At 43.7% G+C, this 12,945-nt stretch overlaps 1 protein-coding gene and 1 non-coding gene across 9 annotated transcripts in view; one reads left to right on the plus strand and one right to left on the minus strand.

Annotated features, from left to right (window-relative positions):
- RNF17 (ring finger protein 17) overlaps window positions 1–12,945 on the plus strand; it is a 113,595-nt gene that overhangs the window by 41,572 nt on the left and 59,078 nt on the right. For 7 of the 8 annotated variants that reach the window (XR_008319445.1, XM_053309429.1, XM_053309433.1 and 4 more), the window contains 3 exons: window positions 848–1,022; window positions 2,835–3,025; window positions 10,295–10,433. Coding sequence is in view for 7 of the 8 variants with exons in the window: in XM_053309429.1 (XP_053165404.1) it covers window positions 848–1,022; window positions 2,835–3,025; window positions 10,295–10,433 (505 nt within the window). In the remaining variant the exon portion in view is untranslated. The remainder of the gene's footprint in view (window positions 1–847; window positions 1,023–2,834; window positions 3,026–10,294; window positions 10,434–12,945) is intronic. The other variant, XM_053309432.1, reaches the window with a different exon arrangement.
- LOC128352702 (small nucleolar RNA SNORA48) lies at window positions 9,932–10,070 on the minus strand. Its single transcript, XR_008320596.1, has one exon. It is a non-coding gene; the product is annotated as a small nucleolar RNA SNORA48 (small nucleolar RNA).

Consider the following 12,945-nt stretch of genomic DNA (forward strand, 5'->3'; position numbering starts at 1 on the left):
CCCCTGTTGATATGAATAATTGTGTGCATTAAGGAGCAGCACTATAGCTCCTTCATCTCTCCTTATGCACCAGTCATGCACATAAACAGTGTGTGTAAAGTGTGCCGTCAAGTCGATTTCGATTCCTGGCATCCACAGAGCCCTGTGGTTTTTCTTTGGTAGAATACAGGAGGGGTTTACCATTGCCTCCTCCTGTGCAGTATGAGTTGATGCCTTTCAGCATCTTCCTATATCTCTGCTGCCTGATATAGGTGTTTCCCATAATCTGTATTACTTTACTAATCTGGGAAACATACCAGCGCATTTCCCTGCTGTGCCACTTAAGGTGCACTAAGTTTCTTTCTTCCTTTTTTTTGCTAGGTAAAGAATTTTATTCTGCCATACTTAGTTTTGTTTTCTGCTTTTGTTTTCTTACTGCTTTTACTGCTTTTTAAAATTATGTGCTTAAATGTTTGTTTTTAATATTATATTGTGTTAATGGTGTGTTACATATATTTTTCACTGGTTGCCTTGAAAATAATTTTTGAACGGTAAGAGTTTTTTTAAACAAACCAAATTATAATTTTAGCCTGTTCTTCATTTCTTCCTGAAGATACCCAATCTAAACTATAAGATGCAACTTAAACTGGTTGGGGTTTTTAAAAGTTTCCTGGTTTAATTATAGTAAATGAAATTTTCCGGGTAATGTGCAGGGATTTCTGTTGTATTTTTAAAAAAAATCTGAATCATTTAGTTTGATTATTGCCAAGAAAGTGTCTACCTATATTTTTAAAAATGTGCTACTTATTAGAATGTCTCTTTAGACTACAATAAGAAATAACATACACTTGATGTCTTTTATTGCCAGCAGGGTTGCTGATGAAATGGTGGTGAATCCAGATCATGCCACTCTGGAATATATAGTGATGGAAGACTTGTGCTCGGTTGTAAGGAAACCTGATTTACACATAGAGGCACAGCTTAGAGGTATAAATAAATTAGCATTGCATTGTTCCCTGAAGGACATCGTTCCTAAACATTCAGTAAGTAGTAATCATATTGGCTGAATTTCTCTTCATTAACTAAAGACAAAGTAATAGAGAAATCAGCTGTTCCTTTTAAAAACAAACAAACCCTGAACCTGTACTCCTATTCACTCTACCTTTCTTCAACTCTTATGTTGTAATCTTATAGGCAGAGTCCATTTAACTTTAATTTTTGTATATCTGTACAGATTATGTACAACACTTCATAAACTCTGTGTTAAGGGAGCAGGTTTTCCTCATCTTTTAGGACTTTCTAACGTTTTCTGCTTGTGTTGTACACAGGCAGTTCCTGTAGGTGTGATTGAACAGATTGCTCACTCAATAGTTATGAGCAAGCAACATTCTCAGTTGTTGCTGACAGGGACATCTCCATGGGTTATCCTTCCTCACTAGGTCCAAGGCAGGACAGATCTGATTAGTCGAAAATTATGGGCACGCCCACCTGTGGCTGAGGAAGATAACCCCGCCCCAGTTCTTTCTGTCCTCGCTCAGCTCCAGGCAGCTTTTCCCTTTTCTCCAGCTTCGTTAGCTATTTTCCTTCAACTCTTAACTCAGCTTTTTGCTCCTATCTTTTACAACTCAATTTCTACCTTCGTCTTTATCTCAATAAAAAATAAATAAATAATATATATACACACACACACACTCTACTGTTGGTCCATTTCCGATCTTTACTTCCCTCTCCTCCTCCAGGGTTCAGACGTAGCGTGAAGCTTGGCTGAAGTTGAACTTTGTCCTGCATCCCTCAGCTCTGAGTGTGCACGCTCCCCCAATCCCTGCATGAGTCTCTACTTCCTTTCTAGGCCAGGATATGCTGAGATTGGTTGTGATGTGCAATCCTTATCCCACCAATCTTGGCATATCCCATCCTATCTGCTTCAGAAAACCTGAAGGTTGAAGTAAGGCTCAGATCTCAGGTTCTCTGAAGCAAATAGGTCAGGATATGCGGAGCATCATGACCCTCTCAGCATTTCTTTGTGCTATGTCTGAACCCACCAACTGAGTGAATGAAAAATGAAAGGAGACAACAGTTTTTAAAACTTAGTTTGCTCTGTTGTGTGTTTGGAAGCGCAAACCCTGATTTGGGTTCAAAACTATTGTTAGTGCAAACCATGGTTTGAGATGTCTGAGAATCTCTTTACTTTGGGAATTCTGCCTGTAATTGATTACCTTAAGTTTGTTGTTTGGTCATCTTGTAAACATAATTTAAATTTCCCTGAGGCTCTTTGCTTTATCATTCATGTGCATTTAAAACAGTTTCTTGATTTTGGTTTATGTGGCAGGTTTTTTCTCTTTAGTTTAAGCTAATCCCTCATGGAAGTTGTTTTGTATAGAACTCCTTATTCTTGATGTCTTTTCAGGTGGATGATTTACATGTGCCTTAATTTTTTTCTTTCTAACACTCGAAACAAATTTCAACCGTAGATGTGAAGAGTTTTATTTCCCCATCTCACATTGCCTTATGGTGTCAGGGTTAATATGCCCCAAGAGATGTGGTGCTTTGGAATTTAGAAGATGGTCTTCCAGAAAAGTGTTGGTCTTTCTGGCAATAGTTGTCTTCTTCTCTGTACTGCTAGTTTGCTAGTCTTTCATGTATGACTTTAATGTGAACATGGAGAAAACACTGTGCTCTGGTAGCTGTTCAATAGGCATCCACGTACTATTGTGCGTTCCCACCCCTTTTTAGAGTCCTGCTGTGCCTTGCTAAATTTTCAAGGTAATTCATCCCTCTCTTAAACTTTGGTAGTTGGGATTTTGGTAGTTGGGATTCTGAACTGAAGTAATAATACATTTTTCTGTTCACCACAGAGCGAAGGCTGGAGTAGAGCAGCCAGGACACAATTTTTGAGAATGGTAAACAAAAAAGCTGTTCTAATGAAAGTGTTCAGAGAACAGGATGGTGTGCTTATTGTTGATTTGATGAAACCTCCAGCAAACAAAATAAGTAGTGATATGCCAGTGTCACTCAGAGATGCTTTAGTGTTTTTGGATTTAGCAAGGTATGTGGTGGTAAAGTTTTCAGGATTAATAAAATACAAGGTATCCTAAACAGATTTACTTGGAATTAAATGCTGTTGGAATCATTGGGACTCATGTGTCGAATATGATTAAGAGTTAGGGTGGGGTGCATCTGCTTAATATTTTGTAAATCTTATTCTCCCTCAGAAGAGGGTTGTATCCACTGGCTATTATGGGTTGCCTCAACTGCCTGCTCCTAGACAGGGCCAATCACAGAGCTTTGCCTACCACCAGGAAGGAGGGGCAATCCCCTTAATCCCCAGTTTTTCACCTTGAATTGCTCCAGCAGGTGCCGAAGTTGTTTGCTCCATGTTAATAGAGTGTTTTCTGAGTTAGAATTGTATTTATTTTGACTGCTCTTCCCTTCACCTTTCCTGCGTGGCTTAGCGCTAGTCGGGGGAGCCAGTGAGACAGAGCATGAGTTAGTGCCTGCTTTTGTCTCCGCTGCAGTTTTTGGTGTGCCCCTCCCAGCATGGCTGCCGATGCCTTGCACAGTGAGAGAGAGGTTTCTCCTTCTCTCTTGGAGGACTTCTCTCTCCGTGGCTCACTCAGTATGCCAGGCTGAGTGGAAGCAGACCTGATGCTCAGCACCCAAAAGCCGCAAAGAAAAAGTGGGCGGCAAAGAGGATAGTGGTTCGGTCTTTGGCGGCACGCAAGACTCCATGTCGGGAGGGGGTGCCGGCCGAAGGGGGCTCCAGCGCCAGGGTTTCATCTGAGGGCACTCTGCCTGTGCCAGGCGAAATGGGGGAGGAGACTGAGAAACCAGGGGCGCAGACTGCAGCCAATCTCACTGGCACTCCGCCCGCCAAGCTTTCCCACTCATTTGGGGTCTGCCATTGTGTGGTCTCAGCCAAGACTGAGGACGATACATGTCTGACTGGAGGGAGTGGCTCAGCCAGTTCTTGAAAATTCTGAGGGGGATCTAGTGGTGCTCCCTTCTCTCAGGGCGCCCGAAGTGACAATTCTCTGTCTGCAGTTATTCTTAGATTTTATCCAGGCGGAATGGAATAGACCCACTGAGAGTAAGGGGCCTCTGCCTGCGGTTAGGTGTTCTTACAGCTCAGGCAAGCTTATTATGGAAAAACTTGAAGGTGCAACCTATAGATGCTGAGGTGGCCACTTTGGCGACTGGCTGTCCTCCTCAAGGACGGTGATGACATGCTCAATCTGGACAAAAAATGTGATACCACTTTACGCAGGTCGCATGAGGCTACTGTCCTTTTTCTACACACTGCAATGTCCAACTCCATCTTTGCTAAAGAAGCAATTTTGTGGGTCAAGGAATCGACCAAGCTTGTACCTCTCGAGTTGCCAGGCTTGCTCCAGAGCCTCAACAAGCTGGGCAAGGCTGTGGCCTTCATGGCAGATTCCTCACTTGATGCGGTCCAGTTGTCAGCTATTGCTCTGGCTTCAGATGTTACGGTTCGTCAGATACTCTGGCTCAAAAACTGGAAGGTTGACCAGAAGTAACCGCACGAACTCGGCCTTCAAGGGGGCTAAGCTGTTTGGTAAGATACTAGACCCCATACTAGTTGAGACCAAGGACAAGAAAAAGGCCATGCCTTCTACCAGTCAAAGGCAGGAGCGCAAGTCCTTCCCATCAACCTCTTCCAGTTCCAGGGGTTACAAACCAAGCTTTCGGCCCCACCAAAATAGACAGGACAGGTTTGCCTGGTCCAAGTCGCAGTCTTCCTTTGAGGACAATGCACCTCACAGGCCCCAGTAGGGTGGTCAACACGCCAAACGCGGATTTAAGCGCAATGCCAACCAATGAGTCTTCAGGGCCGGTCACTGTTGCCTCTGCAGGTGGGGGGCAGGTTCAGGCATTTGCAAAGATTTGGTTGAGAATGTGTTCAGACAGCTGGATTCACCAGACCATGTCCCAGGGATACTGTCAGGAATTCTTGTCCCAGCCTTGTTTTCTGCCATCTCCTCTGTCTTACAAGGGGTCCAAGCATGTCTTGATGTTGGAGGCAATTCAACATCTATCCAGGATACAGGCAATCAAGCCTGTCCCACTGGGGGAAAGCGGGCGAGGAGTGTATTCCATCCTGTTCCTGGTGCCAAAGAAGAACGGGGAATGGAGGGCCATCCTGGACCTCAAATTTGTCAATCAGTTCCTGAGAAGGAAGGGCATCCGCATGGAGACTGTCCATTCTATTCTGATGACCACCCAGTGGGGGTGGGGGACGACTTACTAACATCTGTAGACCTCAAGGAGGTGTACCTCCACGTTCCTATTCATGTTGAGGACAAACAATTTCTTTGGTTTGTGTACAACTCCTCCCACTTTCACTATTGAGCTCTTCCCTTTGGCCTCTCAGTTGCACCACGAGTGTTTACTAAGATTACGATGGCACTCATGGCGCACTTGATGACGAAGGGCGTATCCTTTCTTGGACGGTTTTTTGATCAGGTCCCCATCTGTGCTGAGAAGCTGGAGAGATGTCAAGGGTGTTCTTGGTGCTGGAAGCTCACGGCTTCATTGTGAATGATCAAGAGTTCCCTCAGGCCCCAGACCAAGATTATGCACTTTTGGGGGCTTTCGTTGACACTGTCAAGGGAGTGGTTTCCCTGCCTCCCAAGCACAGGCGCAAACTGGTTTTCAGGTGTTGGGCCCTTATCTTGCGCCCTAAGTCCGACATTCTGTCATTGAGTCAACTGCAGGGGATCATGGTATCGACCATAGGGATAGTCCCATGGGGTCAATTCCACTCGCGAACCCTTCAGTGGTTTCTCTTACCTTGGCAGGACCAGGTTATGGAAAGGTCAAGACTCAGGGTCTGTTTGTTAGAGTGAGTTCGTCTGTCCTTGAATTGGTGGGTGTCTCCAGCCACAAGAAAGGGGATCATGTTTCTGCTGCTAAGGCATATCCAGGTAACAAAGGATGCCAGCCTTCAGGGCTGGAGGGTCACTGTCAGTAGCTCTTAGCACAGGGTCTCTGGTCTGAGGAGGAGAGGGCAAACAGCACAAACTGGCTGGAACTCCAGGCGATAAGATACGTTCTCATGGAGTTCTTGCCCATTCTCCAACACCATCATGACTTGGTTCGCAACCACCAAGGCCCACATCAACTGCCAGGGCAGTACCAGGCCTTGGCCTGTGATGAGGGAGACATCTATACTACTGACATGGGCGGAGGTCAAGACGCTATCTCTGGAAGCTAACCATGTAAGCAGGGTGTAAAACTTAGTAGCGGATTGGTTAAGTCGCTCCCAAATAGATCCAGCATAGTGGTTGCTGAGCGCTCAAGCATTCCAGCAGATCGTACAAAGGTTCGGCCTACCAGTCATGGACCTGTTCGCTACTCCAAAAAACACCAAGCTAAACTGGTTCTTGACCAAATACCTGACCCCGGGGGGCAGGGGGGGGGATGCCTTGACAGGTTTCCCTCCCATGGCAATAATTCCACAGATGGTCCAGCATATTCAGCAAGAGAGAGTGAAGGTCGTCTTGGTAGCTCCGCATTGGCCATGCCGACCCTGATTTTCGGACCTGATGGCCCTGAGTTGTCACAACCAGCTTCTTAGGCAGGGACTGATGTTCCATCCGGAGCTGGAATGGCTCAATCGCTTTGCTTGGAGATTGAGCGGGGCTCCTTAGAGGCCTGTGGTTATTCTCGATCGGTTCAGGGTACTATCATGGTTTCACATTGTCCGTTTTACAGTCAGGGTATATCAGTCGACCTGAAAGGCCTTTTCCCAGTGGTGTGGCTCTCAAGGGTTTCCACTGCTGTCGGTGTCTGTTGCTCAGGTGTTGGGGTTTTTGCAAAAGGAGCTGGATAAGGGCCTTCAGCCCAAAACCCTTCATTGCCAGGTTTTTGCCCTTGCTTCAGTTCTGGAGGTGCAGGGTGTACCTTCTCTTTCGGGGCATCCACATATCCTAAGATTCCTGAGAGGTGCCACTATCCTGAAGCTGCCTACGGTGCATAGATTTCTCACTTGGGATTTGAACCTGGTTCTCAGAGGTCTGACTAAGGCATCACTTGAGCCTTTAAGGTTGATATCTTTGGGACTTCTATCCTTTAAATTATTGCTTTTGGTTGCGATCACCTCCGCCAGGCGGGTTTCCAGTTTGTGGGCTTTGTCCATACGGAAGGAACTGGGTTTCATTTTTCCAGAGTATGTGTTACTCCGTACTTATCCTACTTACCTTCCAAAGGTGAACTTTTTTTCATAGAGCCTAGGAGTTGATGATGTCATCCTTTTGACCATCTTCCCCTAGGGAGAAGGAGTGGCATGCGTTGGATGTACTTAAAGCCCTAAAGAGGTATTTGAAACACACCAGGTCTTTTAGGGTTTCTGAGGCCCTCTTTGTCTCCTTTAGGGATTGTTCTCTTGGCAAGAGAGTCTCTACATCCACCCTGGCTCGGTGGATCTGTCAGTGTAGTCAGTTGGCTTATTCCACTGCCAGTATGGCTTCTCCTGGGAGCATTATGGCCCATTCTACTAGAAGTGCTGCTATCTCGGCTGCCTTTTCCACTTTGACTCCATTGGTGGACGTTTGCCGGGCTGCCACTTGGGCATCATTGTTTAACTTTGTGTGAGGCATTACAAGATACAGAACTAGGCCTCAGCCAATGCCGCTTTTGGCAGGCAGGTCTTGCAGTAGGTGGTTTCTAGCTAGGGACCAGACCCTACTACTTCCACCAAAGTTATCTCTGCAGGGGCTCTGGTAGATCCCATAAAAGTCAGCAGATACAATCCTCTTCTGAGGGAGAATGAAATAGTTGACACCTGAAGAGTCATTTTCCTCAGAAGTATGGGTTGTATCCGCCACACCCATTGCTTGTCTGGTCTGCTTTTTCTTCCCTGTCCTTGGTCTATTGGCAGCATTCTTTTCCGGGGTGGACTGTTCTCCCTGGAGGGTGTTGTGTTAATACTAGGAAATATTCCTTAGATGTTTTCCTTTACCCTAACAAATGTTGTTTACTCTTTTTTTTAACAGTTCCTATTTGTTTTCTGACTTCGGAGCATTAAGAGAGCTGGTTACATGGTGGTAGGCAAAGCTCTGTGATTCACCTTGTCTAGGAGCAGGAGGTCAAGGCAACCCATAGTTGTCAGTAGATACAACCCATACATCTGAGGAGAATGACTCTTCAGGTCAGTGTCAACTATTCATTTTTTCTGTGTTGCTGGCATGACTAGCCACTTACTACTCAGTGATTTAAATTCCAGATGGCCCTTCTTGTTTGGACTTTCAGACACTTTTTGTTCAAATGGTTTCCCTTTGATTCTTAAGAACTTGCATACTCAAAATGGGTAGTTAATCTTTTGAATATTTCAAAATTGAGATGAGTTGTTTTTCCATATGTGTTTACCTTGATAATGGAGAACAAAACAGGTAAGACTTTGCCATCACTTGACCATAACAATCCTGGTTTTTAAACCAGGCCAGTTACCTTTGGACAGGGGAAGGAATGGAGAGTTCCTGTCCTTTCCCAAGCCTGTTTTCTGCTTCTGCATCCTGGCACCCCCAAACCGCCTTTAGTGTGTCATTGGAGTCCCTATCTGTGTAACTTTTATGTAGTAGTTCTTTCAGTAAAATTACTGACTAATATTCTTTTTCTGTGGAAGACTGCATCTGTATTTGGGTGGCTCTTTCCACTGGCTCCTGAGAAAGCCAATTAGAATAAAGCTTCAGTGTCCACATATAAGGGAAGGAGCTCCCCAGTACTGCTTCTCTCTCACTCCAGAAGCAAGGATAACCACAATGCTTCATTTGTCTGTGTCTTTCTCTTCTCTACTTCATTGTACTTCTCTCTACTTCTCTACTTCATTCTCTACTCATACTTCTCTACTTTCTCTGTCCTCCATTGTGGATTAGGTTGTCAGTAGAGAAGAAAGTTACGTGAAGAATAGCTTATTTGAATCTGAATGCTTCTGTGTTGTAAGTGGGGTGATTGTCCATATGGCAGTGAAGAAAGAAACACAGGAAAATGAGCTAGCACTCTCCCATGGTGCACGCAATACAAGGTGGGAGTGGGCAAAGAGGCAAAAGTACAAGATGGCAACATGTACTTTCTGCCTTTCAAACAGAACCTCACCCATCCTTTCTCAGCTTCCCAGGACCACTGGAGAAATGAGCATAAGCCCCATAGATGCTGGTGGCTTACTTAGTTCTCCACTAGAACCCCAAGGAGCCAGTGACTCACAGTGCCAAGGAGATAATGCTTGTAAGTGCCATGCCCAAGATGCTGAAAAGAGGGGTTAAGTGACAAGAGGGCCAAGTGAGAGACCGCTGGGAGTTTGAACCTCACATGGGGTGAGCCCATTCCCAACAACTTCTGTGTCTGGTTATGGAAAATGGTTGCTGAGATGCTTCAGAGAGATGTGGAAAGCATTACAGGCTTCAGATCTCCAAAGGGTGTCACCCACCTGTCACAACAGCAGGTAGGCTGATTTTTGGTGGGACACACAAACATGCCACTGCATTTCTGCACACAATGACCCAGGAACTAACCCACCAGAGAAGGTGCAGATGGATTCAGGGAGCACCCATTCATGCACAAGTGGCGAAAGAAGCCCTCCCCCTGTTCTTCCAGGCAGTCAGCTTATCAATCTCCTGCCCCATCACACATTTCAGATGCCCAAGGAGCACCAGGTGCACCCCCTTCCTCTTGTTTACTGGTCTTCTGACCCACAGGTCCGCAGTATTCTGCCATTCAAGCCCTACCCTACAGCACCATCATCTGATCTAAATCCTTTGTCCTCCAATAAGGAAGAAGGGGGAGCTTTTTTATGAGGAGGTGGATTCATCTCTCACACCCTCCCACAGATGACGAATATTTATATATCACTCTTCAATCCAAGTTCTCAAAGTGGTTTACATAGAAAATAAATACATAAATAAGATGGTCCCCTGTCCCCCAAGGTCTCACAATCTAAAAAGAAACATAAGGCATATACCAGCAAGAACCACTGGAGGGATGCTATGCTTGGTTTGGATAGGGCCAGTTGCTCCCCCTGCTGCTAAATATAAGAGAATCACCACCAAAAAGGTGTCTCTTTGCTCAGTTAGCAGGGGTGTGGACACAGACTGTCGACACATGAGGAAATCCCAAAGTGCCTGTGCAACAAAGGGTTGTTTTTGCTTCTTGCACTGTTGGGTTGTTAAGTGCATAGGTAGGGAGCAAAGGGGGAGCTCCTCCCTTTATGTACATGCTAAAGCTTGATTCTGATTCTCCCAGTTTCAATTAAAAGAAACTCTGAAAAGTAACAGCCTTTAATTTATTGTGGGTCCTGTACTAGGTTCCGCACTGAACATTCTGATCAACTAGAAAATATTGTACCCCTGCAATTCTGGTCCCCTGTGATACCACAAGAAAATACAGAAGTCACTGTTGTTGTTAGCCACATTAATAGTCTTGATGACTTCTACCTTCAGCTGGTAAGTATCACAGTGCATTTTTAAAAAATATATATTAACATTCTTCTTATGTCCTCCCTGATGTGCTTATATTCTAGAACATAGAGAACTTTATAAAATACACAATATGTGAAAAATCTTCCTAGTGCTTGTTCTGTGCACAAACATTTCATGGTTTGCTTTAACCATGGCATAGAATTATCGTTTTTTTTAAAAAACAATCAGAAGTGCCTCTGACTTTACATGCTTCTCCTATATGAATTTCCTCTCTCTTTGATCACTAGCTATAGTTAGCATTTATTTTTATTTGGCACACTTCTGTACTGCCCCATATAAAAATCTCTGGGTGGTTTACAGTTTAAAACAAAGCAATAATCTTTAAAACATAAAACTATGAATTAAATGTTAACATCTTCTCAGATTTTGCCACTAACCAGAGTTAGCGTTTAAAATAGAATTGGAAACACTGTTAACATTGGGTTTTAACTGAACCCAAGGTGGTCCAAATGATTAAATTGAGGAACCGCCTGCTCCCAAGGGTTGCTGCCCGCTTGACGAGGACATCTGAGGGGGCCCTGCTCCGGGTGCAGACAATGAGAGAGGCCCGGCTGTCGTGCACTTGGGACAGGGCCTTCTCTGTTGCTGCCCCCAGACTTTGGAATGCTCTCCCAGTGGCCATTCGCTCCTTGGACTCCATCACGGCTTTTAGAAAGCTTGTTAAAACTTGGCTTTTTATCCAGGCTTTTAGATAATGGTTTTTACTGCTGCTTCTGTGTGTTTTTACCTGTTGTATTGTTTTTATGTTTGTATTTTATAGATTTTAAATTTGGTTTGTTTTTATATTTTTTAGCTTAATATTTTTATTGTCTTTTTATTGTGTGTTTTAACTTTTGTAAACCGCCTTGGGGGTTGTCTTTTAACGAAAGGCAGTATATAAATGCAGAAATAAATTAATAAATTAACAGAATTTATAAGATAGAAAGAAGGAAGGCAAATGAGATCATTTTTTTGTACTCAGTGGAGTCCACTTTTGGATTTTTGGAAGATAAAATTGGATAAGATTTTAATGTTCATAGTTGGTACAGGTTGAGTATCCCTAATCCAGACATCCGAAATCCAGAATGCTCCAAAATCCAGAAACCACCATGGCGTGCGCCCGCAACACCAACATGTTGTGGCTGAGCACCTTGTAACATTTACAGATAACTGTAGTTATCGTAAATTCAATGCTTATTTGTTTTTATACTTTAAATAAAACCTAAAAAAAAATACAATGTGCAGTAACCTTTCGTGTTTAGACTTGGATCCTATGCCCAAGATATCTTATTACAGTATGCAGATATTCCGAAATCCGAAAAAGTCCGAAATCCAGAACACTTCTGGTCCCAAGCAGTTCGGATAAGGGATATTCAACCTATATTATGAACATGGTAATATCTTACGGCTATGTGGACACACAGTAATGGTGGTTTAGAAAATGTTTTTGTATTGAAAATTTACTGAAAATTTATGAAATGTAGTCTTTCTAAGTTTTGAATATATAAAAATGTTTTTTTTAAGGGTTTCATAGCTAGATTAAAAGTAATTATAGTGAGCATCAGCTTGGGGCAGATGCCAAACTAACCATAATTAGTGTTGAAAAAGAAACATAAAGGAAAGAATGTGGAAGCCAAATGGTGGACTACCAGATCCACAGGTCTTTCCCAATCCTTTAACCTTAATTAAGAGATCAGAAAATACTGCTTCTGTGGAATATTTGGAACCACATGTACATGTAACAATTGCATATCCTTGCCCAGCATATTTCTTCTTCTACTTCATTCCCCTTCCTCTGTTGTCTTCCCTGTGTCTCTTTTTAAATTGTGAGCACTTTAGGAGAGAGTCCTGTCTTCCCAGGCCTCGAACTGGGAAGACAGGACTCTCAGTCTTCCCTGTCTGGAAGACTTCTCAGTCTTAGCACCAACCATACACACAGTTGGTGCTAGTTAAAAAAGGACTTGCAGTTTGCAAACATAGGAATCTCTCTGTGACTCTAGTCTTTTTCTTTGTCTGTGAGGTATCATTCTCCGTCTTTTCCACTGGGAGAGTTTTCCTGCTTTTTTCTGGGGTATTAATGAATTTCCCCAGGATTTTGGATTTTTGTGGTAGTCTGGCCAAGATCTAGAACCTACCTGCAAAAACAGCATTTCTATTTTTGTGTGTGCTTTGGTCTGGGAGTTTCATGTCAATCAGTGAGGCCCAAGCAGCTTTATATTTATAGATACAAGTGACCCTCATTTTTCACGGACTCCGTATCTGGGGTTTTGCATATCTGATTGGGATTTAGAGACCCAGTTTCATTATCTGCAGGTAGAAAAATAAGCAAAATTCGCCTATCGGTTTTGAGTGGCCAGAAATAACTTCTGATCTCATTTATGGCCACCATTTTCCAGCAGAGGGTCATTTTGTGGCTCTTTAAAAATAATAATAATAATTCTTTAGCAAATATTCAAACATTTTGAAGGGCATTGCTGGAAACCTAAGCAAATTGTAA

This window comes from Hemicordylus capensis, chromosome 3, assembly GCF_027244095.1.
Source record: "Hemicordylus capensis ecotype Gifberg chromosome 3, rHemCap1.1.pri, whole genome shotgun sequence".
NCBI classification, from domain to species: Eukaryota; Metazoa; Chordata; class Lepidosauria; order Squamata; family Cordylidae; genus Hemicordylus; species Hemicordylus capensis.